Consider the following 26,003-nt stretch of genomic DNA (forward strand, 5'->3'; position numbering starts at 1 on the left):
AAGTGACACGGCCCTATCCTTAATAAAAGTGTACAACTGCTGAACGGCCATAGGGGACAGCGTCCTTAAAGTATCCCTGGGCAGGTCTGGGAATGTGCATCTCAGTTCTCCCAGCATTGTCAGCTACAGGGCTGCCATAACTGTTTATATTATTTTTCTTTCTATCCCCCTGGAATAACAGTCTAAAATCAGCCTTATGCTGCCTCTGGCACCAGCTTATGCCAAGGTTATTTTTAAAGCATCCTGTAAGATGCAGTACATGAGGTTAAACTATCAGGTGCTCCCTTTTACTTCCCTGGGGACTAAGTCTGCTCTAACAACACTACTGTGGAATAATAATTGAGAAGGAGGATTAGAAAGCGTAAGATTAACATCATCAGCTTAAAAAATGAAGTATTTAAACTGTATCTGAAGGTTCAGCTTCCCCTCTCTGCCTACCCTGAGCCAAACTCCTAATTCACTCATTTCCTCAGCATTATTCACTATTAAATAATGTGCCAGTGGTGGTATCCACGGAAGGACAACTGCATTTCCCATTGAAGTACCTGTGGATGACTTTTCAATATATCTTCCACTAGCTCAAAACTGGACAGCTCCTCTCAGACTTGGCTCAAGTCTGTATTGAAAATGAAGCAGGAAGGGAAAAATGTGTACGTTTAAGGCCTTGCTGCAGTGGTCATCTCCTATCAGGCTAGCCATCTGGTTATGCTACAACTCAGAAACAACTTTTGAGTTGACTTGGTTATACCCTTGGGAAAAAAAAAAAAAAAAAAAAAAAAAACAGTTTTTGGTTACTGTTTTTGCCTTTACTTGTCTATGTGGAAAGAGAAGATTGTAAGCAGGCAGTTCTTGGAAATCCATCATGAAGATAGGGACTGAAACCAGATCTGGATACTTCCAGAAGAAATGTAGGGACACTTGCATGGAGGCCACTGGTAGGGAGTCAGTACATAGCTGAAAAGTACAACAGTGCTCAGTGTTGTTAAGGGCAGCCATGAAGACTCAAGGGCAACACTGAATATCTTTTTCTGTTCTGGACAACACACTGTAAGGAAAAGAATTCTCTTGCAAGCTGGGCAAAAGAGATCTCCACCAAGTTGTATTATGATTACTTCAGATTCCTCTCCTGTTGCAAATTCACCTTGCCAGCTCAACATTTGACACTTTTTCATGAATCTCTATTGGTCTGGACAGTCTCTGTAAGTTGAGCTCTGCTGGCAGTTCCTCACAAATTATCCTGGTTTGATGCAATACGATACTAGATCAAATTCATCAAGCTTGCTTCATGCTGGGACTCACAATCATCTAGCCAACATGAGAGTAGTTTTAAAAACAGACTATCGACTATCAGGAAGGTAATAGCAAAGTTACAAAAACGTAAAACTTAAACATGCTTAAATGTGTATTTAAGTTACTTGGGGTACAAAGTCAATAGTCAACTGAAATCTCCTTTCTACAGCTGATTTTTTTTCCTTGTAAATGTTCCTGTTACTGCTTATTTCCCTTTACTTAAATAGGTTTGGCAGCATCTTTCCAGTTAACTGCATGATTATAAACAAACAAATAAATAGGAGTGTCTCAGCATACCTGGAAGCAATTTAGTCTAACATTCACACCCATTTGCCTTCACAAAAAGTATTCACAGTTACATCCTACCTTCTGTCTTTGGAAACAAACTGTGATTTAGCACTGTACAGTGTTTCCATGTGAATTTCCACAGTTGTGCACACCTCACCTGTTAGATAAACTGCATGATTTTTCAAGGCATGGTGATACAGTGCCCTGGACAACCTGAGCCCTGTGAAGAAACATCGGTACCCACACTCCCAGCGCTCCAGTAACGAAGGCCATGGCAGTCAAACCCAGTGAGGACCAGACAAAACTGCAACTGAAAGTCAAAAGAAAGAAACGAGAGAGATTTGAAAGAATGGGATGTGAGGTGTGCCTATGTGCACCGTCCAGGATTTCAAGCGATAACAAAACAGTCCACTCAGATATCTTATAATCAAAATGCACTCACTTGAAGATAGGCATTTTGATGACACTTTATCCATGAACTTTGACAGCAAAATACTAGTTAAGAGTGAAGAGTATGACCACTGATTTCATGTTAAATCCCAGTCATGGTCTCTTGCAGATTTTATTGTCAACTTCTGCTAAAACAATTGTTGTGACCTTTTGTTAGCAGAACTACATCAACAGAGAGTGGGCAACAATTTAGTGGCTTAGTAGCTAAATGAAAGGGTTCTATGTGCAAGTCTAAATGCCTTAGGATGGTTTTCAGGTGCTTGTGTAACCAATATAAATGAGAGTAACTTCTGGGTCTTTCAAACTGTTAAGATGCAGTGGTTTGAGCACTGCTTAACTCTACTTGAGTAAATTGACTTTCAGTCTGCACAGAGAGCTAGCAGATAAAAGAAGAAACATTTTTTAAATTGTCCAAACCACGTCACCTTACTGCCCTATTGTAGTAGAAAATCAACTTTTTACCTGTCCTTTTCTAGCTAATATTTTATAGAAAGTCTCCTCTGAGGTCAATGAGAAGTCTTGAAGTCTTAAGATTTCACAGTGCTGCAGATGACCAGCTGACCACTGGGCAAGAAGATTTGTTAGGATATGAATCTAATTCTTCATCTTTTAAAGATAAATGGCTCTTGCACTTACTTAAGTGTGGAACCACCTGGCTTTAGACAGTATGTCCTTATGCTTTGGGAATCAGTACCAAAAGGACAAGAAAATGAAAATCTATTTTTACAACATTGCTGGAGGTTATAAGGAACATCGTCACAGGAAAAACAACTTTGACATTAGTCTGGCTGCTGAAATGTCAGGAAGGTTCCTCTTTGATTCACCTCAGACTGCTACTGCCTTCAAATTGTGATCCAACAAACAGGATTTCTAATGTACTTGCTGTTCCAGATGCAAATTGGATGCAAATCTAATCACCAATTAGAAAATGCTGGCTCCTCCAGAAGAGGAACGCTCCGAAGAAATCTCCCAGGGAGGCAAGAGGTGCATGTCTTTAACTAAAAGCATTTAATCGGGACTCCTGGGAAAGCAGCCTGCAGGCACAGGCAGTGTTGAGCAGATCTGGCGCAGGTGCACAGCGGCACCTGCTGTTCTCAAACCAGATCCATCTTTTACTCCCTGACCCTGGGAGGGTTTTCACTAACTACAGGGTAACCTGGCTGCAATCAGCGTTTTACTTCGTCCTGCAGGTCAGATGGTGTTGACTTTAATTTCTGTGTGGTTACAACGAAGAGGTCATCTGCCAGACCCCGGTTAGCTGGTTGAAACACATGTACAATTACTTTTTAAACCATATTGGGGTCTTGCAGAATCGGACCTCTTTTATCAGAGGCACAGCAGGCTCTCCAATACCATATAAAGACTGCCTGAGACATGCTGATAACTTTCCTTGGGCATTGAGAATTACAGATAAAGTTACACCTGCAAAATGTGCACTTTTACCTATCTAGCCTACCCTATATGTTAAAGCAAGAGGGAAGGGGAAACTTAGTAGAAAAGTAGAATTGGATTTAAACAGGAGCACACTGCCATCATAACTTTTCCTTCCTCCCCCTCCTCAAAATGGAAGGATAGTAGAAAAAAAAGCAAATTTTAATCTCTTACATACTATTTCTGTAAATGAGTGGAAGAAAGCTTTTATTAATGGTGTCAATCATCTTGCATACAGCATGTAGTACAGAAGAACTGAGCAGAATTCGAAGGCCATATTTCTAATAGTGGAATGGTCATTTTTCAATGGAAGAAACCTTTGTTGTTAAATCACTTACTTCTTGCCAAGTGATATGACATCTTGCCACCAAGTAGTCTTGGCAGATCTCTGTACACCAGGTTTTTCAGCTGCTACTCGTATTGTGCCAGATATGCTCAATGCTCTGTGTGCTTCTGTCCTTCTCTGGATCTTGTGAGGGACGAGTTTAATCAGAAGAACCAGTGCTATACCTCCCAGGCAAGGAGTTACCTGTAGACACAAAGCTGGTTAGGTCCAGGATACCTTTTTTCTTACAGCAAAAACTCAACAGCAATTTAAATTCAATGCTACAATTACATATTGGAGAATTAGAGATATGCTCAGAAATTGATGTGACTTTCTGTCTGTAAGTCATATTTGTAAAGAAGAAGAGTGGATTTTGGTAGTTTATGGTGACTTTGGAGGAAGGACAATAGATTCCCTCTCCCCATCATCCAGATACATGATTGCTTGGGATTGTTTAGTCTGGAGAAGAGGAGGCTCAGGACCTTATGCTCCCTACAACTACCTGAAAGGAAGTTGTGGGGAGCTGAGGATCAGCCTTTTCTCACAGACAACTGGTGACAGGACAAGAGGGAATGGCTCTCAAGTTGTGCTAGGAGAATTTCAGGTTGGAAATTAGGAGAAATTTCTTCTGAGAAGGAGTCATTAGGCATTGGGACAGGTTGCCCAGGGAGGTGGTGGAGTCACCGTCCCTGGGGGTGTTCAAGAGAAGGTTGGACGTGGTGCTTAGGGACATGATTTAGTGGGTGATGGTGGTGGTAGGGGTTGGTTGGACCAGAGGCTCCTGGAGGGCTTTTCCAACCTTAATGATTCTAGGATTCTGTGATTTTGGAGGAAAACATGAAGAAAACTATATTGGAGTACTCTGATCACAAATGATGCAGCCATAAAAGACTGTCATACCAGTAAACATTCTTACATATCCTGTAATTGGTACTTAACTTTATAGATAGGCTAGGAGGATCTGGTAAAGTATTTCCAAAGCACTAGGTGCTCAATATGGGGAGACATCATGATGACATGACCAAAACAGAAGTGTTTTTTTCTTGAAACCCTCAAATAATAGAAGTTATTCCTAACAGCATCTCAGAAAAGAAATAAAAAAAAAAACTGGCTACCTTCTCTTTATTTTCCTGTAGAATTATACTGGTGCTACCAGTACAAAGATCATTTTACCTTCAGTTTCCCCTGTTTGAGGATGTCTTGGTGCACTGACAACCATTCCAAGTGTGTCCTCAGGTATGAGGAACAACACCTGCCCTGGCTGCTGTACAATTTCACCTATGCCTGCTTTCATTCTGCAGGAGCTATGCATATGTATTCCATTTGTCTTGCAGGAAGAGTTCTCTTAAACACCAAGTTCATGACCAGTCAGAGAATAGAAAGCTCCTCCACCACTCAACACTACACAATGCACACGAGTAATCCAAACCCCAGCCAAAATTATGATTTTACAGTGAAAGGCTCAGCCCCATGAGTGAAAGTGAATAACTCACCCGGAATGCCCAGTGCCAATCACCTGTGACACCTGCCATGCCGGATGCTAGGACATAACCAAGACCACTGTAAGCAACAGAAAGGGATTATCAGTAGGCACTAATGGACTCTTGCTGGCTGAAATGACATTTCTCATCAGCTAAGGAGAGCACAGGGAACTGTTCTGTCATAGTTTTCAAAATAGGTAAGCAGAAACAACCCACATGGTCTATGCTACTCTACTTGCCAATGGGTATTAAAAAGAGAGTCTAACGTCAGAGCAGACTTTAGACAGTAGTAATAATGTCCCAGATTTCACTCGGAATATATGTTCTGTAGGATGACACTGCAAACCTAGATTAGACAGCCTACAAAGCACTTTATTATTTGCTCCTTTCTGTGCTAGCCATGTGAAATACACCCTGCAGGAATTCCTTTAGTTTTAATCTGGCTTCAGGCCTCAACCTTGACTGCCTGCTCTAATAAAGAGTATGAACCATTTACAAAGCCCTTTTCCACCTCTCCTTCACACATGCCACTTTAACTAAAAGAGGAGAGGAAAGTGCCAGTTCTTCCTTGGAAGATGTTTAATGGAGGGATCTCAAAAATTTGTCAGGTAAACAAATATCTGAAAGCTTGTTCTCAAATAAACAAATAAATAAATAAAAAACTACACATTTCTTTTAGAATTGATTTGATGTTTTATACAAAGCCTATCTGTCTTCAGAGTTTAGATTCTCCCTTAAATTTGAGAAAAAAAGCATTTTTTCCTTCAAAGTAAATATAGAAATAAATCTAATCAGTGCTATTTAAAGATGCTATTAAGTGACAAATCCTTTTGCAAGAGCCAATGCAGATATATGTAAAAATCTGTTTAATCAAGGTTGAGGATATATTGAATTACAGGCCTGGTCACACAGAATTTCAAAAGGCAAGTCAATTACCAGCAAGAAAACCAACCTTCCCACTGGAATGCAGATATAGAAGACAGATAACATTGTGGTCCTTTTTCCCTCATCAAATTGGTCTGCAATGATGGTAGGTGCTACTGTGGAATAACTGGCCGTGCCAATGCCAACTAGTCCCCGTGAAAGAAAGAATATCCAGTGATACTGCAGACAAAAGATATATTATAGTCCAAAAAAGTCCATTCAAGAAAGAAAGCTTACTACTAAAGAGGTGTATTTTAGTGGGTCAAATGTAGCATACGAGATAAGAATTCAGCTGCCTATTGCATATGTCTATAGCCCCTCTGTTCACACCTGCTTCCCTCAACATCCCGCTGCTGTTTCTTTCTTACAGTGACACACCGACAGAATTTCAGGATATGGTCAATAGATTGTCCAGGCTTGCTGGAAAATGCATTACACCCTAATGTCATAATCAATAGAATGTGGGAGAGAAATAAGATCCCATCAATTGCAACAGTAATGTGTAGGTGCTCCATTGTCTTGGCTGGACTTTACCGTCCTATAAAGCATTCCAGTACAAAGTTCATTTAGTCCAGGCTTGGGGAGCGAGTGCTCACTGACAGCTTTTCCAAATGTGATCAGAGGAGGACTGTATCAAATCCTGCAGATATATGCAGGTGATTTATTAGTACCCTCTAAAAAACTAACATACCGATTCACTGATGAATGAGGTTCCTAATGTTACAACAGACCAGAAGAAAATACCAGCTCCAAGGATGATTTTCCTGTTGTACCGGTCACCAAGGTATCCAAAGAAGGGGGCAGCCAGCATGTAACACAAGATGAAGACTAGAAATCCAAGAAGGCATAAGTACAATATTGGTCAAATTACTCTTATGGTTCTCCTCAGCCCTCAGACAAACTCAATTTATTTTTTAGTGTAAAGATTGAAGGCTGGCTGAGTTTGAAGAAACAGTAGGCATTTAGAAAAAGAACAACATAGATGTATTTATATATATATATATATATTTATGTAAAATAAAACAGGCACAAATTGCTCAAGTTCTGTATTTCTTAACTGAGAAATTCTTTAATACATGCTGTGTGATTCTTGAAGAACTTAAGTCTACTCTTTCTTGAACCAAAGACTTTCAGTTTCACATTTTAGTCTGCCTGCCCACAAGAGTAATACCACACACAAGTAGGAACTAGAAAAGATAAGTTATAGACTGTATTTTAGGAACAGACCATATAGACACTAGGCAAAGCAAGCTATCTGAATTTAAGAGATTTTATTACCTGTGTGCAGTAGACCTGCCTCCCCATCGCTGAGACTAAAGTATTGCTGTATATCCAAGAGGATCCCTGCAATAGAGTCAAACACTGAATGACAGCAAAGTACACTATTTATTCTTTGTGATTCTACTCATTTGCCAACTCAGATTCATTTCAAGAAGGGGGCTTGCAAGAATGGCAGCACATTTAGCTTCCCATTTTACATGTAAACCATTACCACAAACTTAGATACAAAGAGATTTAGATTTCTTATCACTGTAGATAAAATTCATGATCTTCTACTATCTATATAGGCTTACAAGAGTCAGTTTACTGACTATCGCAATCACAACCGTTGTATTTCTTTTTGAAAGTGTTAACAGTTTCAGAATATACAACATTCAAATTAATGAATATTGGGTTTTCCAGAATGCAAATGGCTACAGTCCTCCTCAGCCAATGGTGGCAAAATCAGCCAGAGAAATACTACTGTAATTCAGAGAGAAGTTATTTTGATTGGACCATGGTTCCATCACAGTTTTGCAGAGATCAGCTGAGATGTAAATAACCATGGATTTACAAATTAATGTTTTTCTAGTGGTGACAGTGACAGACAAACTTCACCAAAAGTGATTATTTCCATTTGTGATAAATAGCTGACAGAAATTCTGTCTCAATTTCTAACCATTCAATAGCTGTGGAAAACGTTAGAAGAATTGTCAAAAAGTGTGGAAGCAAGCCACAAAAGCAATAATCGGAGGGAAGATCCATGGATCTGGCACTTCATGGATGCATGAATGCTTCTGAGACAAAAAGCTCATTTTCATCTCTGTGTCATTCCAAGGCTGCAGATCTACCATCACACCCAGCCTGCATTTTTGCATTGTATTTCTGAAATAGAAAGTAAAAAGTCAAAGATATTATTTTGAATAACCATACTTTGAAGACATTGAAAGATCTCAACACAGAAGCGTGTTCTCATGCAGCTTTAGTTTTGCTATTATTATAGTCTAAATCAAAATGTTATTCAGAGATGGAGCCACCACTTAAGAAAATGCATTCTGTGAAATTGTCTGCCCTGCCTCTAGAAGCTGATCTGGAGCGGAATGGAGCTCAGCGTGAGGTTAGCAAAAGGTACCTACTATGCTCCTACAGTGGATTTTAAATGTAATGCCATGTCCTGTACTGCTGCAGCCAACTGAAAAGCACTCTTGAGACAGCTAGTTTAAAGCTAAATGCATGCTCTCCAACAGCCCTCGTGGCTGCAGCGTAATCAGTCTCCTCACTATTTACTGATGGGACTTCAAGTCAGTATAGACCAAGGTCTAGCATAACAGCAGCACTGGGGGTTTTATAGCTGTTTCTCAATGACTGTTGAACATATTTAGAGTTTTCTGAATGGTCTCAGAAGTTAAAGTCTGCGACCTCATTCAGAACAACAAATACCTGCTAAAGGTCTGTCTTAGGCAAGGGAAATTGGCAGAATTAAAACACAGCAATTGACAGTATCTATTCTCCTGGTAGGTGATTATCAACACACAGAAATACTGCATTACAGGAACTTCAACTGTTAACTACTAGAGTATTTAGTACAAACCACAGCTATTACAAGACCTGGTCTGAACCACAATTTCAGCTCAAACTAATGTTCAAACTGAGCACCATTAAAACATTATCCCCTCCAGACAACTGAACAACTGGCCTGACCAGATATTGGCAAATGCCAAGGCATTGATGTGAGCAGCTTGGAACAGGGTAACAGATTAGAGGGGCAAAAGTCTGCATGATCACTATTTTTAATGAATTGAAGTCTCAATTCTAGCAGACAACTAAATGGAAGAGCTTATTTACCATGTGAAGATCGATGAAAACTCTGTCAAATCTTGTGAGCAAAAGTGCCTGGAAACCACAACCTCTTAACTGCCACCAGATTACTTACCAGATTACTAAACAAGTACTTGAGCCTCTGCTTTTTTACCTTCCTGTTAACTTATATTTAACAAGATATCTTACCTATGGGCAGCCAAACTCAAAAGTACTGATGCAAGAATTCGGCACTGCAGCTAAATTCTGGCAGATAAGAGTAGATTGCTGTGGTACAAACTGAGATTTGTAAATATAATTCCCTCATGGACTAAGAGGTCATAGAGTTGATTAAAAAGTGCTTTAGGCATATATTGTAATTAAAATAGATGTCTGTTATTTCAAGGGCCTGGATATAACCCCCACCTCTGCTCTTGAATTTTACAAGTCCCCGAAGGTAGCTTGCACACAAGAAACTGAGCACGTCAACTGGTAGGCCACCTTTACTTCGCAGGCCTTCTTGAAAATTTAAAACTCTTAACATGTACAGGAGTCAAAGAATAGTTCAAAGCCAGGAATGAGCCAAATGACTGTTGACACTTTATACTTCCAAGTGCATACCCTCCTAGCATTCCAGTTCTTGCTCAAAGGTATTTTTGTCCTCTCCTGTCCCCTACCCTTCTCCAGGGAAAGTTATTTGACAACAGCATTCATACACAGGATTTTTTTTCACTAGCAGTCTTGCAATATCATGCAGCATGCACCCCTACTTGTTTCCTTCCCTCTTACATGTGTGGTTAATAAGCGTTCAGTAGAAAAAAGTTTTAACTCCTAAACCCACTAGCCTCTCAATTTTCAAAGATACTGACTGAATGTCTTAAATTTGCTAATGGTCTAAATAGTGAAAATAACTACTTTGTGTACTAACACTAGATATTAATTCCAGATTTAACAATCCATCCTTGAGGTTTTTGCAAGGTTTTAAAACATTTATGATTTCCAGGACACTCAGAAGTAAAATACAGCAAGCTCACAAGTGTTTCCTGCACATTTCTAAATAAGATCCCTGGAAGCCTGATAGATGCTTAGAGGTGATTCTAAGCAGAAGAATTTATACAGGCCACAGTTTACATGAGTGGAAAAAAAAAATCTCATTAGTTTAATAGAAGAAATGCTTTGTTGTTCATGGTTAGATCGAAAACCAAATGTTTTGGAAGAAGGATATTATTTATTAGAAAACAACTTCTAAATTTGGTAGGTGATACTTAGAGAAATGGGTTTCCATTCTTTTTACACTGTCATGTTACACTCCTCATTGCAGAAATCACATACATCCCACCAGCTCATAAGGAAGTTAAACCTTCCTTAAACAAACTTGCACAATGAAAACATAATTTTTTGTACTTTCAATGGAGGGAATGTCATCACTTCAGATACAGGAATACCACATCTAATGTATTTAAGCCAAGGAAGGCTTCGTAAACTGCTGTATACAATAAAGAGAAGTTTCTTAGTCATGTCTCTGGAATCCAGACACGAAAATAGATTATTTGCTCTGTATACCAAAGTCTGTTTATAACATAGCTTTAAAACTATGACTCTTAAGCATTTAACAGACATGATTTGTATAAGAGTTCTATTAACAACTAATAACTAATAGATCATTTATTCATCTTTCAAATGTATAGTTGCAAGTTTCATAGAGAGCATGAGCAACAGGCTAAAGCAGATAAGCAAGAAAGATTAAACTGACATATAGAAGTATACCATTAGATTACAAAACATTTGTAGCTAAGGAATAAGTAGAACTGTCGAGAAATTTCTTTTTCCTTAGAAAGAGGAAATAGTCTCTCACCTGGTACAATAAACCAATCCATGAAATTTATTAAATTCGCATAGCATAGCACACCAACTATCAGGTAATCTCTCTTTGCTGGACTGTTCCTTGACACTGACACAAATGGACCTTGTCTCTCATGGGCTTCAGTAGCTCCATAATTCTGCTCCTCAGGAGGTGGCTGGGACTGCAAGCCTGTGCTTTCATGTGCACTAGGGTTCTGCATATTTCCCAGCGCAGAAAGGCACCATATATTATAAAGTGCTTCCTTAGTGCAACAAGCTACAAGCCAATTTTGCATTCAAGCTATGAGGAACTTCAATCACTATAGTCATTTCCGGTGATGAAGCCCAGCCACTAAAAACTGAAATTATATGTTCCTCTCAGTAGGAAGAACTTTACAAAAAAAAAAAAAGAAGAAGAAGCTTTAGTCCTGTGTTTTTGCTAATCAAAAGTGCTATAGAAGAAGACAACTTAAACAGAAGCAAAATAATCCATTGTGCATCCAAGAAATAAAAGTGCACAGTTCTGCAATGATCTCAGAGACATCATGTATAAAAAAAAAAAAAAATTAACAATCTTTGCCAAGGTCTCATTGAGTTGTTAGAGCTAAAAGCAGCCTTTCTACAGGAGAGAGGGAAAGAAAAAAGGGACGCTAGAGAAGCTGGTTCAGTAGACCAGTTACCTATCTTGGACTTGAGCCCTCTTTTACCACAGACTTCTTGTGCTGCTCTGGACAAGTCATTTGCTTTCTCTGCAGCTCAGATCTTTACCGCCACATCACACACTCACTCACATATCCATCTCCATTAAAATAGAAAAAAAATATGTAATAAAACCTTTGTCCCTGCCACCTAACCAGTCACTTCTCCCTGTTACCTCCCATCCGCTTTGCAGTGGCCAGATCTGCCCCCAGAACAGAATCCTTTCCAAGAAGATCCTGAGCTTTGAGGTCAAATCAGCAATTTAAGCAAACAACTCACATTGCAGGCTACTTTCTGTTTGGGGTAGGGGTGTGGGAACGACACCAAACAAAAAACAACCTGCACTCCTCTGCTCCCTTGCTGGAACCATGCATGTTCCACAGTTCTGAACTGAGCAACAGGATTTCTTCCCCTTTCTCCCCCAAAAAGGGGACTGAAAGGGGAAGAAAGGACACAGGAAGGCATTCTGGTTTCTCTAGTGTGTGTAGATACCTTTCTTCCCTGCCTTTCTTCTGTCCATTCAGATTTGAAAAAGGTTTTTATTTAACTTTGCCAGCATGAATTTTCCTATTATATTATTTTTTTTTAGAAAAATAATTAGTCACGTGTCTTTTGAGCCATTTCGTGGATTACCAGCTTCAGAGGGTAATTTATTTTTGCACCCTGTTAAGAAAGTTTAAAGTGAAAATCAACAGTAAACTGTAAGAGTTTAAGAGTAAGGCAGCTAATTGGAACCATTACAGATCGGTTTGTGACTCACAGATTAAGACAAGTCTATGTTGTGGTATTTCGGTTTTTTTTTTTGAAGACCATGTGTTTCACACTTCAGACTAAACTGAAAATGAAATGGCATCTAGTATTCTTGGCCATTTTGTGAAATCTGGACTCCTCTACTTTTGTGTGCTCAACAGTGCAGTATTGCATTCTATCCTCTTTTCACGAACCAGAAGGCACAGTCCTGCTCTGTGTAACTTAATTGTGAATAAATCTACATTAATTTTATTTCAAGAGGGGACTTTTTTTTTTTTGGTAACATCTTAGCTCTCAACTTTCTAAGGGAGGATTTAGATATAGATTATGGGCATCTCTCCCACTCCAACATGGCAACTCCACTGAAGTCAGCTTGCCCCTGAAAACAATTCCGTGTGCCATTTTACCACATCAGTAAGCAGTTGTTGCTGTCTAGTCAGTATTTCCCTGCTACTTTTTCTCTACAGAACCTCCAGTGAGTAATGTTCTATTATCCACACATCCCACCGCTTTATTAATGGAGCGAAGTCAAGAACTGACTACGCTTGGAAGCAACAAGGAACCAGCGCCGCTTTGTAGAAATTAAAAAGTTTATCTGCAGCCACAACCGCGGGTAAAAAAGCTGAAGAAATGCTCAAATCACCCCGAAGACCAGCTGGCTTTAAAAGTAGGGGAGGCAAACACCAGCTCCGCTTATTTCAGCCGGGCGGCCGGGGCTGCTCCGGGCAGTGCCGCGGGGAGGCGCCCGAGGAGCGGCGGCCGGGCAGAGCCCAGCGCGCACACGGGCACGGGCACGAGCACAGGCAGACAGACAGCCGCCCAGACAGACAGGCAGACACACGCACGCACACACACACTGCAACAGCAGGCCAAATAATTCTGCGGAGCTTTGCGACAACGCGCTTCTGCTGAGCGGGCTGCAGAGCGCTGCCCGGTATCATTTCGCTTTTGTTTTTTTTCTTTTTAGGCAAGCTTACAGCTCGTTTCTTTACAGCCAGATATTGTTCTGGCCGACTTGTTCCTTTCTGTGGGTCGGGATATGCAATGTCCTGGCAGTGTTTGCCTGTGTCACTTAGAGGAGTGCCGAGCAGTGCAAGCACAGCTCGCTGGCCCCAGCAGACTGCCTCCAGCAGCGCCTCTCCCCTCGGTTCCTTTAGGCATGAGGTCTCGTGGCCGTGTCATGCAAGAAGCCACCAGCAGCCAAATCCTTCTATGGTAGCAGCAAGTCAGCCCCTGTTTATGTGAGGCATTTGGCACTAGCCACGCGTGCAGCAGCGTATTTTCTTACCCTGTTCCCGACCTGCCTGCGGTAGCAGACGTGGTGAGGGCTGAACCTGAGAAGCATGACTGGAACTGCCGGGGGAAGCAGCACTTTTGGTGGCAGTTGAACTGGTCGGTGGACACTTAGCAGGCCAAGCCCTGGCAGTTTTATGTGCTTAGGAAGCTGGCTTATTCCAAACCGACCGTGCAACTGAGTTCTTCTTGGCTGTTACTCATCCAGAGAGCCCTCGGCTGTGACTCGCCCGCAGTGTCCTGGCTGTCCAGGCGTCTGCTCAGCGCCTGGGCAGCAGTCCTGGTGGGTCTCCACTCCGTGCTGTGTGCTCCACCTGCGGCTGAGGCACCCACAGTGTCGTGGCCACAGCCAAACCTGTGCTGCTATTCTCATTAGCAAGCGGCAAGGCCATGGTGTGAGTAGGAGGCAGCTGACGATGAGGTGCCTTGCGCACTCACATGCAGTGCTACATTACCAACCAAGGCTCGCAGGAGCAGCCTGCACTGCAGCCGCTGGTGTGTTCCTGTCAGTTTGATTAAATCCAGGTGAGACGCCGCCAACAAACGTGCCGTGCCTGCAATCTAGACAGGGCTGTTCACAGACAACTGATGTGAGAGCCTCCAGTTTCCCCTGAAAGGATTCTCAAGTATCTACTGCAAAAAGCCTTCGAATGTATTTATTTATCCAAATACCCCTTCAAAATCAAACATTCTGCGTACCGAGGCTGCCGCATCCATGAACAGCTTTGAAGGCTTTGCCAGAGCTTTCTCAGAGAGCTAGGTCAGAAGGGCTGTTATTAGTGAACCAAGTTGTCCATAAGATATAAATTGAGGAATATTTTATTATCCTGATTAACTCCAAAGCATTTCTATACATAAAACGAAAGGAAGCTTATTAAACCCCTGACTAGCAAATAGCAACAAAGAGTATGAAAGAACTGAATATGGAAATAACATTAATCATTGACCAGATTTACCAATACTGATTTTAAGAGGAAAGAAGCAAGCTGCATGTGGTATCTTCCCTCTCACATCCATCATGCAGACAAAAAACATAAAGTAGCCAAAAGAGAATATATGCTTGTGTGTGTTCGTACACATATGTGGAAATGGTCAGCATTTTGAGACATAGCCATTATGTATTTTAAACCTATGTGATGGAAACAAATCCAAAAATGTTAAGGTTCTACAAATAACTGCAATATGGATTGCCACAAGACTTAGTAAATTTAGTGTCTGAAAAGTTCAGAAAATAAAACAATGCAATTCAGCAAGGTAGTGAGCCTAACAAATAGCTGCCTGGACCTACCTGAAATGTTCCACTCCAAAGAGGCATAAAGACAATGATGATAACTATGAAGGAGCTGCAGAAGGAAATAAACTTAGGTAAGAGGTTGTCTTCTTTTTAAGGTTTGTCACTGTGGTCTCTGAACCACAACTGCACAATAAATCACTTTTGGTTTTGAACCCACTCTGCACTGATAATATGTAAAGGCACACTTGGACTTAACACATTACTATCTCGGTTGCGTGTCTGTAGGAATGGCAGTTTGATTTACAGTTTAAACCAAACAGTGACAGATCTGTCATGAGAGCAAGCTACTCAAGTAATGTAATCATGCGCAAAATTCAACATGATTTTCAGTTTCAGATGTATTATAGAATCAATAGTCTACCCTGTTCTCGTAAAAGACCATAGTGCAAAACTCCAGAGATTACTCATCTACTAACGTGTACATTTTTCTTGCATTATGGTCCTCCTGACTGTTGCATTTACCAAATTTTTATTCCCTTCAGCTATACATCCTGTCCTGACCAGAAAGAAGGAAACTTCAGTGCTCTACTTCTGACCGAAGTTTGAGAAAGTCTGCACCTGTAGTTTATTGAATCTACTCTATCTCAGTGTGTTGTTTGTGGCCACAATTAGATGTGATTAACATTAAGGTAGCAACTGGTAATAGATTAAAATGGTGTTATGAAATACTTAATATTTTAGAATAAAATTTAGTAGCTAAATAATCAGGAATCAACCATACATGACTGGACTGCCAACTTTTTTCCAAATCTTTGCAGGCAAAGCTAACAGTATGAGCCATTACTCAATTTGTCTGTCTCTCCCTTTTGTATGGAACAAATATGTACCAAGGGACTGAACAATCCAGACTAACAATAATTGTGAGACCAGTATGCTTCACAAGCAGTCCTCTGTTACTAGAAAATTGCAACAAAACCGATTGGACCACCTGTTTCACTATAGACTTAATTGGAAAATACCTGCCTGGAAGCTTCTCATTCTGTGAGTTTTAATAAATACCACTTTTTTTTTCTTTTTTTTTTAGTAACCTCATCCTTTTACCACCTCAGCCAGTATTTTTGTTTGAAATGCTTTCTCTCATGTTGCTTGGGTAATGGCATAAAACTTAGTGTGGATCCAGTGTAAGCATACTTTAGCCTTGAGATAGGAGCAAATAAAATTTACACATTCAATACTGTAAACTCCACCTTTTTCATTATTACTTACATTTAATCCATATATAGCTTTAAACTTCCAGGGATGCAGATCATGCTTTTGTCTGGGGAAGGACACTAGTTCAAGAGTCTTCTCCTCACTTTTAAATCAGGAAACAAAATTCAACTTTATGAAAACTTCTTGAGGGACTTATCCAAATAACTCATTTCATAGGTAAGATTCTCCTCATTTGTATCCACATATTTCTGCCTCAAAAGGTATAGCAGGAGAACTTACTGTTCCAGCACATTCTCACAGATCTGTAAAAGATAAAGACACTCAAATTCTACTAATCATTCCCTCCTTCTCAAAATAAAATAAATAAATAAATAAAATAAAAAGGAAAAAGGATAAAAGAAATAAAAAGGAAAAGGGAAAGGAGAAGGAAACGGAAACAGAAAAGGAAAAGGAAGAAAGAAAAAACCTTCTTTGTGAGTTAGCACATTTTGCATTAACATCAGACAAAGGAGGAAGCTGCACATCACTGGAACAGAGCTTCCTCTTCTAGCTGAGATTTATTCAAACACAGAACAGCTTGTGGAGGTCAAGGGAAGTGAGGCATTACAGTTAACATGCATCAAAGACACTATCTTGCTAACCAATTTAACTGGTTTTGCCTCTACCATTATTTTTTTTTTTTGGCTCAAACTCACTTTTACTGGTATACCTGATAACTGGATTTATTGCATTTCAGGATTGAGGATGATTCTGCCACAATTACAGCAGAAAATGGCTGTGAAATCTGCATGGATTTGGGAAAAAAAAAAACTATGGGATTAAATGTCTATTTAACCTATGTTTTGACCTTTCTTCCACAGTGAAACATTAATCCCCAGAAGAACCATTGGGTGATCATTGCAGTCTTCATTTTTATACACCAGAGCCCTCTTAATTAAGAAGACAGCATAACAGATAAGGAGCCATTTATTGTGAGTAATGACACACAGACAAGCATTGACAGAACAAAAAATAAGAGGCCTTTCCTCGTGAGGTCTTTCTCTTCCTAGGCTTGCTAGCTTCAGACCAAAAAGAGAGACCATTCTGCAAATGAACACAGTATTTTAATCGCTGCAGAGAATGTTAAACTTAAGCTTAACTGAAAACTTGCATAAACATAGATTTAAATTAAGAATAATCTAATTTAGTGTTGAGAATGCCTTTATTTCCCAGAAGAGTGTCCTGCACAAAGCAAATTAACTGCCACTTAAAGCTTCCAGTAAAGCCACAGGCAACCTCTATTCACCATTTTGGTAAGGGTAAGTACATGAACTCTCTACTGCCATGCATTGCCCATCAGCACTGGGAAATTCTGACAGCAACAGAGAAAACTTTTGTCATTTCTGGGCTCTTACTTATAATAACCCCAGGATGCTGTTGTTTATGACAGCTATTGAGCAAATATTTGGAAGGACTTATAAAATGATCTAGAGAGAAAATAGGGATTAAAAGATATTTATAGTATCACTGATAGTTACCCACCTTAGGCAGTGCGTAGCTTCCATTCCAACATGAGAGCAGATGCCGAAAGTGGCCAGACTCACTTATTTCCTGTGCATCTTTTGATTTTAATCAACTACTGGTAATGAAGTCTGTAAAACCTTGGCCAGTCAAACATCTGCTTTTAATGAAACAAAGAAAAAACAAAACCGTAAAAATGGGGCAAAATAGCATTACGTGTGGGCAGAAGTCTATCAGTTATATTTGTAACCTGGGAGCGGAGTAGTTGGGAAGAATTCCTTGCTCTGTTCCATACCTCTAAAGCAAATGATACCACCAATAGTTAACAGGGAGAAAGAAAACAATAAATACTAAAGCTTTGAAACAATTACACAGTCCTACTTAGCTTCTGATTTTTGTTAATTAACGCACAAGACATTTTCAGACTTCAGCACTTGGATCTTCAGGCTGTTTTGCATATACTATTCTTTACAAAATTTGCAAGCACACTAGTAAAACCACAATATGAATCATTGTTATTTATTAAATACTCAGCAATAGTAAACATTTGCAAGCAATCACTAACACAAATCTGTTCCTTGGTATCATTTCCAATAAAAACATGCATTATAGCTTACATACTCTCGGCAGGATTTAGGGATGGCCATCTTCTCAGTGTTACGAGAGAAAGAGGTGTAGCCCAGAGGACCCTTTATTCTTATTTAGAAAATAATTATTATGTCTTTCATTCTTCTGTCTCCCACATACTTAGTGTTTCACTTTGCATGCTTCACTTTTCTTATGTCTACATAAGATTTCATTGTTGTTTACTCCATTTTCCCTATGATAAAAGGTCTCTTTTTATTTCTGTAGTAAGATGTGATTCTTCTCTGGCATCTTTTGCTATTATAATGCTTTTCTTTATTCATTCATCTCATACAATTGCACTGTTCCCAAGCCCATAAAATTCTGAACACCAACATAGACTGCAAGATGCTCAGTAATGTATTCAACCGATATACTGCCTACAGATGGTTGTGATCTTCAGCAGTAAAGGAGCTGTGGAAATAACTCTAATGTAGAACACAGATAATAGAAAGCCAGGGATGCTTCATAATGAGACATCAGAACTGATCTGAGTCTTATTTAAAATAAGAATTAGAACTTAGTCTTGATTGGAGAAGACTCAGGCCAGGGTTTCTGATTGTCTGGGAGCCACAAAATATTTGGGGGCAGATCAGGGAAGGACAACCAAAGCTAAGGTGCTAGGCTAGGATTTGAATCACTGCTCTGCCATCCAGTTTCTGATCGTAGACAAACCATTTGGTATCTCTAGATCTTCCCTCAGTAAGACTGGGACAATTGCATATTTCTGTTAAAATAGGATTTGTTAACATTGCCAGGGATTCTCGCTTCACGAGAGGGCCTACATGTATCTAACACAGACCAATCACAAAGCTCTTTCCAGGTACTCATCCTGAGAGAACTCTTACTTCTGTAGGTGCATGAAGGTATTTCATCTTCTTGAAATACAGAATGATGTTTAGGTGGTATCAAGCATAAAAGGCGCTGAAGTATTCAACAACCTTCCTTCACACCATTTGACTGGTATTTGTAGCACTGTATTCCACTAGAAGTCTAGACACATTCATGTCTTATACCTTTCAGTCAATTCATTCCATTCATAACCTCCTTCCATCCACCCCCTATACTACTAGTAATTTTACCTGGTCTGAAGACGGTCTCGAAAGGTCTTCCATATAAAATTAAAAGGTGTGGGAACAAAAGGAGGGCATTCTTTCTTTCTTGCCTGGAATCATGGTGGCATTTGCACACTTTGTGTGCTTTCAATCCAACATTGTAATACAGACTCTCCGGCTACTAGTAACAGAATTTTATTTTCATGGCTCGAGTAGCAACTTCTGTTTCAAACAAATTCAGGACCAGTGAAGAAACTACCATCTCTTTGTTCTTACGAGTCAGAAGCGTGGCAAAGTCCCTGCTCCATACTCAAAGTAGCACTTCTGATGCTTTTCATTAATATCCAATATTTAGTCATGTTCCCTTGTCATGTAACACTGTAACTGCTAAAAATAACACATAGCAGAAAATAATGCTCACATTAGGCTAGAACTCTTATCAATAAGAGCGCTAATATCAACTTCATCCGGCATATCTACTTGAAAAAATACTATGAAAATTTCCTATTGTAAATCAGCAAGTTAAATGAAGCTAAGAAGAACCTTTGTCTTTGAAGTTTAGAACAGTTGCGAGAGTTTAACTGACTTTATCAAAGTTGTGGAAGAACTGCAGTCACTCAATCTTCCAATCAGTAAAAAAAAATATTTTCAGTACCTCACAATAAAGCTTGTGTTGGTGGACAGTATAAATCAGCAGAGTGATTAATCTGTTCAAAAAAGACAAATATAACTCAAGCCACCTGTGTTTTCACTGCCTCCATTACTCCCTCCCCCTTTTTCACCTCCTCTGAGAAGTTCACAGCCTAGTACTTACGCAAGAACAAACCAGTCATACACAGCAAGAAATTAAGATCAGAAAAATCCAGTGCTGAAGCAAGGTCGCAGCAAGAAGTGACCAGAACTCCCTAGGCTGGAGGCGCTCCTCCCTTTCGTCCATTCACCTGCTTCCAGCAACAGGCCTAGCTGGTATTTCCTTCTCTGCTTCAAAGCCCAGTTTTACCTTGGGCTTCTGTAGAAATTAAATTTGTTGCCAGAGTACCTGTGTACATTATAATTACAGCAGTATAATTTTCCAGTAGACGCAAATGTTGTACTATATGATAATACTACAGGCCACAGATGTCTGTAGTTACACTATCTTAACCCATTTTGCTTCCCATGTGGGACTAATCTTCACGTGTTGTGTAACTGCATTCGCATTAAGGGATTTGCCCCTTGAACTACAACACCATAGGCTGTGCTGCTCGTTTCCATGTCCTACCCCTGTGCAGGTTACAATTATATCCATTGCTCAATCAGTCTCTATAGCAATTTGCTATGAAATGCATACCCATCATGCATATGTGCTTTCTTCCCTTTTGCGCACTGTACTATTTTCGTACTAGCAAAGGCACTAGAACACGTCACACGTACAAATATGAGTATATCTCAAAGAACTGCAAGTTGCCGTTCTAGACTATTCCAGGAAAAAAAAGAACCTTGCCAAGTACTTTATATACCTCCTAAACAGCAGCTGTTAGCCACAGTTTGAAGTAAGTGATGAGCACTTTGCAAAATGTGAGCAAAAATAAAGAAATAAATAAATAGAAATTTACCAGCTTAAAGGGCAAAACAAATTTTAAAGTGTCGTGCTTTGATTTAAACCAAACATGTCTATCCCTTAAAAAAAAAAAAGTCCTATTTAAAATAAAATGTGAAATCAGGACAGCCAACACTAAAGTGAAATCTAGAATCATTAAGTACAAAATATACATGCAGTCCAGGCTTGCTGCAGAAATTTCAGAGAAAGTCAGAACACCAAACGGGTGGGTGTTGCTAAGTAAGTGACTAGAAATAGCTTGGTGAGCGCTGAACTAGCTTTTTATAACAGTAGCTTCATCTGCAGGTGCAGAAAGAAAGTGAATTCTTCATTTCAGTTTATTCAACAAGTTCATTTTGGTGACTGGTTCATTCAGAGTTGAGAACTCGAGAGGGATTTGAAAAAGGAAGACAGCTTGCTTTTTCCTTTTCCAAACTATGGGTAGAATCAAGCAGTAGGATGATTAGCTCAAACATGTGGAAGGACAAGATCTGCTGGTATTAATATTTTGGAAGTTGGGGGAGCTAAAGACAAATTTTCATCTCTCATTAATTCCTTTGCACATTTTAATTGAATCTTAGATCCCATCTAAATGTAACTTAACAGAAATAATCAGTTAAAAATCACAGTAACTAATAAACAAAGGATATCAAACAGTACTTAATGACTAAAAGACATAAACAAAAGTGTGAATAGATACACGTTGACATAGCTTAAATCAAGGATTACTCCTGGCCTTCTGACTAAAAGTAACATCCTGCAAAGCACAAGGAATCTGCTTTTGTTCAAGTAAAGAGTTAAGGATTATAAATGTAAAATATGATTAAAATAAATTATGTAGATTAAGATTTCCTACTTGCCATTTTAAATCATTAATCAATTATTTAAATATCTAGTTTCAGCCTACAGTAGAAAAAGGAAGTATGAAAACTGTATTTTAACCTCTGGCTTCAAATTTATATACAAATAACCATTCTCAAATATGTGCCATTGTTTTTTTCAAGTAAGAATACTGATGTTTGTTTCTTTCCAGTAACATCCCAGCATTTCAGAAAAGGCAAATCAATTACTATCTGCCTCATATTTCACATCCTTGTATTTGTTCCAAGGATTGAAAACTGACACAGCAGTGGATCTTATGACTGCTTTCCATCAGGCATATTAAACTGATTGTCAATTAGGTCAGGCTTTGCAGGTGGCAAAGCAAAAATTTCTCAGACTCAGTTCTGTAGAAATATGAGTTAGAAAACTGCATTTTTCGCTTGAGCTTAACACTTCCCATAACTATTTTGGCACTCAAGGCAGTCATTTCATCATTAATTGCTGCTGCTTTCATCTTCTGTTTGATTCTGAAGTTAACTGTTTCTCACTAATAGTGAAGGAAGAAATGCAATGTGCTGCCCAAAAAGCATGTCCATGTTGCCTAAAGCGACCACCTCTCAAGTGGGCATTTTGCCCTAATTCTGACGTTAATGAGCAAGGAAATCCTCAATTTCCCAGCTGAGAGGGCTATCTCTTTAAGTAATAATATAAGCCTATACAAATAAAGTTTAGAACAAGGTCATTCTGGTTTACGGAGGTATTAAACAGAGCCACCCTGCCAAGAGTCTGAGTCAACACCACCATAAGGCTCCTTAAGGATTTCCTGCAGTTCCAGAGACACTTTTACCATGACCATTCCCCTCAAAGTTGATCCAAACCAGGAATCTTATCCAAAAGCCATATCAAAACGCTTTGTTTAGGTGTCACCCTTCAGTGAACAACTTAGGTTACATCCACATCTTTTCTCCCTGGCTCAAGCAATCATCTTCCACTCTTCATGCTCCTACCAAAACCCTTATCTGTGGTCAGTGACCTAGGTGGAATACTGCTGGGTTTAGGGAATGACAGACAGACACACGGTGAGGTTTGAACATCAAAGCCATTGTGGTTTCATGTATCAGGGAATGGAAGACAGGACTAGCTCCTATTTCTGGCTCCAGTACAGGCTTGCTCTGGCATCTTGGGCAAGTCATTTTAGCACCACAGACTGCCACCCATGTCCAGTCTAACTATTTGGACAGTTATGGAAGAATGGAGATTCTTACCTCTACAGGAGATCATCGAGGATTAGTGTTAACCCAGCTGGACTCTGATCTCAGTTGGAGAATCTGAACATTGCTACAATACAAGTAAATATAAACATTTTCATCATGCTGTGCACTGAGGTATGTTCTGAGAAGATGCGCTGTAGCAGCTGCAATGATTCCTGCACCAGGTTTCTCTCTGTTTGCCATGCTACTGGTTCACTTGTCCATTTTTTTCCAGGAAACCCCCCTTCCTCACATGCACACACACTTCCCAGTGAAACATGAGCCCAACAACATTTGAGTAACAGTTGAACTTTTGAACCTGCTCTGTAGGAGTAGCCTTGAACTTACACAAAATACTTCTGGCCAGACTGGGGTGTTCAGCCCCAGGTTTAGTCTCCTACTTTATTTATAGGTCATACCTAATTGGAAACAAAACAGCTTTTAGTTTTTTGTTACGCTCTTATTCAAGATGGCAGGGAGCTATGAATCAAAGACAAAATAACTGAGTTGCTGTCTCCTTTTCCTCAAATTCTCTCTGATAAGCAATTTCCAGAGAATTTACATTTATGATACACATCCAGGGTAATGGTGGAATGTTACCTTTGCATATGAAGAACTAATATGGATTTTACTATTCACATGCAAACTCAGTCAAGGCTTGTTCAAAAAGAATCTCCTTATATATGAAGGAGTGCACAGACAAAACAGTTGTAAAGGGGTAGAGTGGTACACCACAGCTCAACAAACTTTTTCCTGGTAACAATTTGGATCCAGAAATAAGCCCTGAAAAATATATAACCTTTACTGTTAAGAAAACAACCTGTTTGCTAGATATCAACTGCATGAAACTCAAACTTACAAATGTTCTAATGGGCACAATATGGTCCCCATTTGCCTAAGACGATCCTTTTTAAAGCCTAAAACTGATACCTCATGTTGTTACCATTTGAAATGTCTTCTTGCTGATTCCAGCATGTAAAATCAGATGAACATTGCTGAACATGTTACAGGGAGCTATGTCTATCTTACCGTCAGCTTATTGTTTTTGCCAAGAAGCTGAAGTAGAGGAGCAGATGTTGCTAACAGTGTGAATCCAGCCAGAAGACTCTTTACTGAGCAGAAACTATCTACCAGTGTAATCTGTGATTTGTGTTGTGTGTGAGGAATTGGGGGAGAAAGTCAAACAAAAGGCGTTCAACCAAAGTAAGATGCTGAAGGTGAAACCTCGATTCTTTTTAAGGTGACAAAAAACTCCCAGAATCTCCTACAAAATGAATGATTATGAATACGCCCTTGCCACAGGAAAAGATTGATGCAGAAAGGACCACAGTGAATGGCTGTAAGATCAGAATAGTCATCATACGAGGAATGGTCACAGGAAAGAGAAAGTAATCTAAATTCTTGTTGTCCTTCCATTTAATGCAGAGATGGGAGAGACTGTTGCAGAGAGGCAGCATGTCAGAGACAGGAAAACAAATTTAAGTAAACAATCTCTCCTATCTTGAGACCTTTTTCTAAAATGTACTGCATGTTGCCTCAGCAAACAATAGGGAGGTGTTTGCACATAAGGAGTACAGAAGTAGGATATGAACAGAAGAGATCACTTCATCTAGCCACAGAACGGGTCTTACCTCTTTACAGATAGCCAGTTGTGGTCAAGGACAGGCAACACGAACTGCAAGCCAACAGAGTGCCCATTCTGCCGTGGCATGACAGCTTCATTTTCATGATGGGATTCCATGGAGTCTTTATTGCTGTAAGGAAACACTAGACTAGTTTATGTCACAGGCACACACCTGCCCTGACCAGCAGTTGACATGTTCTACATTTTGGAGTTGTGAGGTGATTTGACAGAGCAAGGTTAGGGTACTTTGCCAGAGCTTTTGTACCCTTTGCCAGGGTACAGTTGCCAGAGCTTCCTATAAAGAAACACATATTACTTTTATATTCCAAGGTTGAATCTGCTGCCAGAATAAAGGAATACAGGTCATCCATGCCAGCTTAAACCGTATCTTTTCTCTCCCAGCCCACAGTGTTCAATGTTCCTCACAAGGAATTCATACATAAGCCATAGGAGTCTTCCCTTTTTAAGTAAGATGACTTCCAGTGAGTGACCTAATGGTGAAATTCAGGATTCTTTTCATTATGATATAATCGAAATAGAGTTGTTTTATGTAACCTTTCAGTCTGCAATGCTGTAGTTAGGCCTTCTATTAATAGAACTGTCAGAAATGTGTGCTCATGCCTGAATTGATATCAGGTACAGAAAGTTGAGTGAATTTAGTGCTGGCTTAACTGACATTGTGAACAAAGCCTACCTTTTATTCCTGAAAGAGGAATACATCCACAGTCATGTCACTTCCCATCGACATGCCTGGATTCCAATCTGGGTGACTGTCTCTTAGCATATTAAGTTTACAAAATGAACTTGCACATGATAGCCTTCTATGTTTAAATAGCTAGATTGTTGTTTTTTTTTAAGATTGAATAAGCGTGCCTGACTGAAGCAATACAAAATACAAACACAAAATACATTTGGGAATTAGGGTTAACCTACAAAGCAGAAAGACCTTCATAAAGACTTTCTTTGGCTAAGAACACCATTTCTGAGATGAATTTCAGTGACAGAAGCATATGCTGTGGGATGTCTTATTTCATCCTAGTTTAATCATTGAAGAGGACACAGATTTAATCAGAGTTGCCAGAATATCTGGGAATAGTGTTCTGATTAATTGTACTAGTACAGTAATGAAACTTGCAGACTATACTAGGACTTCCAAATTGCAGCAGGGAAAATGACTTTAGCATTGCCAACTAAAACCATCTTTTATAGGCTAGTTATCTGCTTTCATTGCAAAGTCAAGTTTGATGTTCAGCAACAAACTATACTCCTTGTA

General features: G+C 39.6%; 1 protein-coding gene across 5 annotated transcripts in view; it reads right to left on the reverse strand.

The window, feature by feature from the left end:
- SPNS3 (sphingolipid transporter 3 (putative)) overlaps positions 1-26,003 on the reverse strand; it is a 45,256-nt gene that overhangs the window by 18,063 nt on the left and 1,190 nt on the right. For 2 of the 5 annotated variants that reach the window (XM_040532292.1, XM_040532291.1), the window contains exons 1-10: positions 25,425-25,970; positions 24,738-24,860; positions 16,331-16,418; positions 15,119-15,173; positions 7,468-7,533; positions 6,881-7,017; positions 6,218-6,369; positions 5,278-5,344; positions 3,798-3,988; positions 1,736-1,888 (exon numbers count right to left, since the gene is read on the reverse strand). In XM_040532292.1, coding sequence (XP_040388226.1) covers positions 1,736-1,888; positions 3,798-3,988; positions 5,278-5,344; positions 6,218-6,369; positions 6,881-7,017; positions 7,468-7,533; positions 15,119-15,173; positions 16,331-16,418; positions 24,738-24,860; positions 25,425-25,450 — 1,058 coding nt within the window. In that variant the 5' untranslated portion in view covers positions 25,451-25,970. The other 3 variants (XM_040532295.1, XM_040532296.1, XM_040532294.1) reach the window with 3 other exon arrangements.

This window comes from Cygnus olor, chromosome 20 (assembly GCF_009769625.2).
Source record: "Cygnus olor isolate bCygOlo1 chromosome 20, bCygOlo1.pri.v2, whole genome shotgun sequence".
In the NCBI taxonomy this organism is placed as follows: Eukaryota; Metazoa; Chordata; class Aves; order Anseriformes; family Anatidae; genus Cygnus; species Cygnus olor.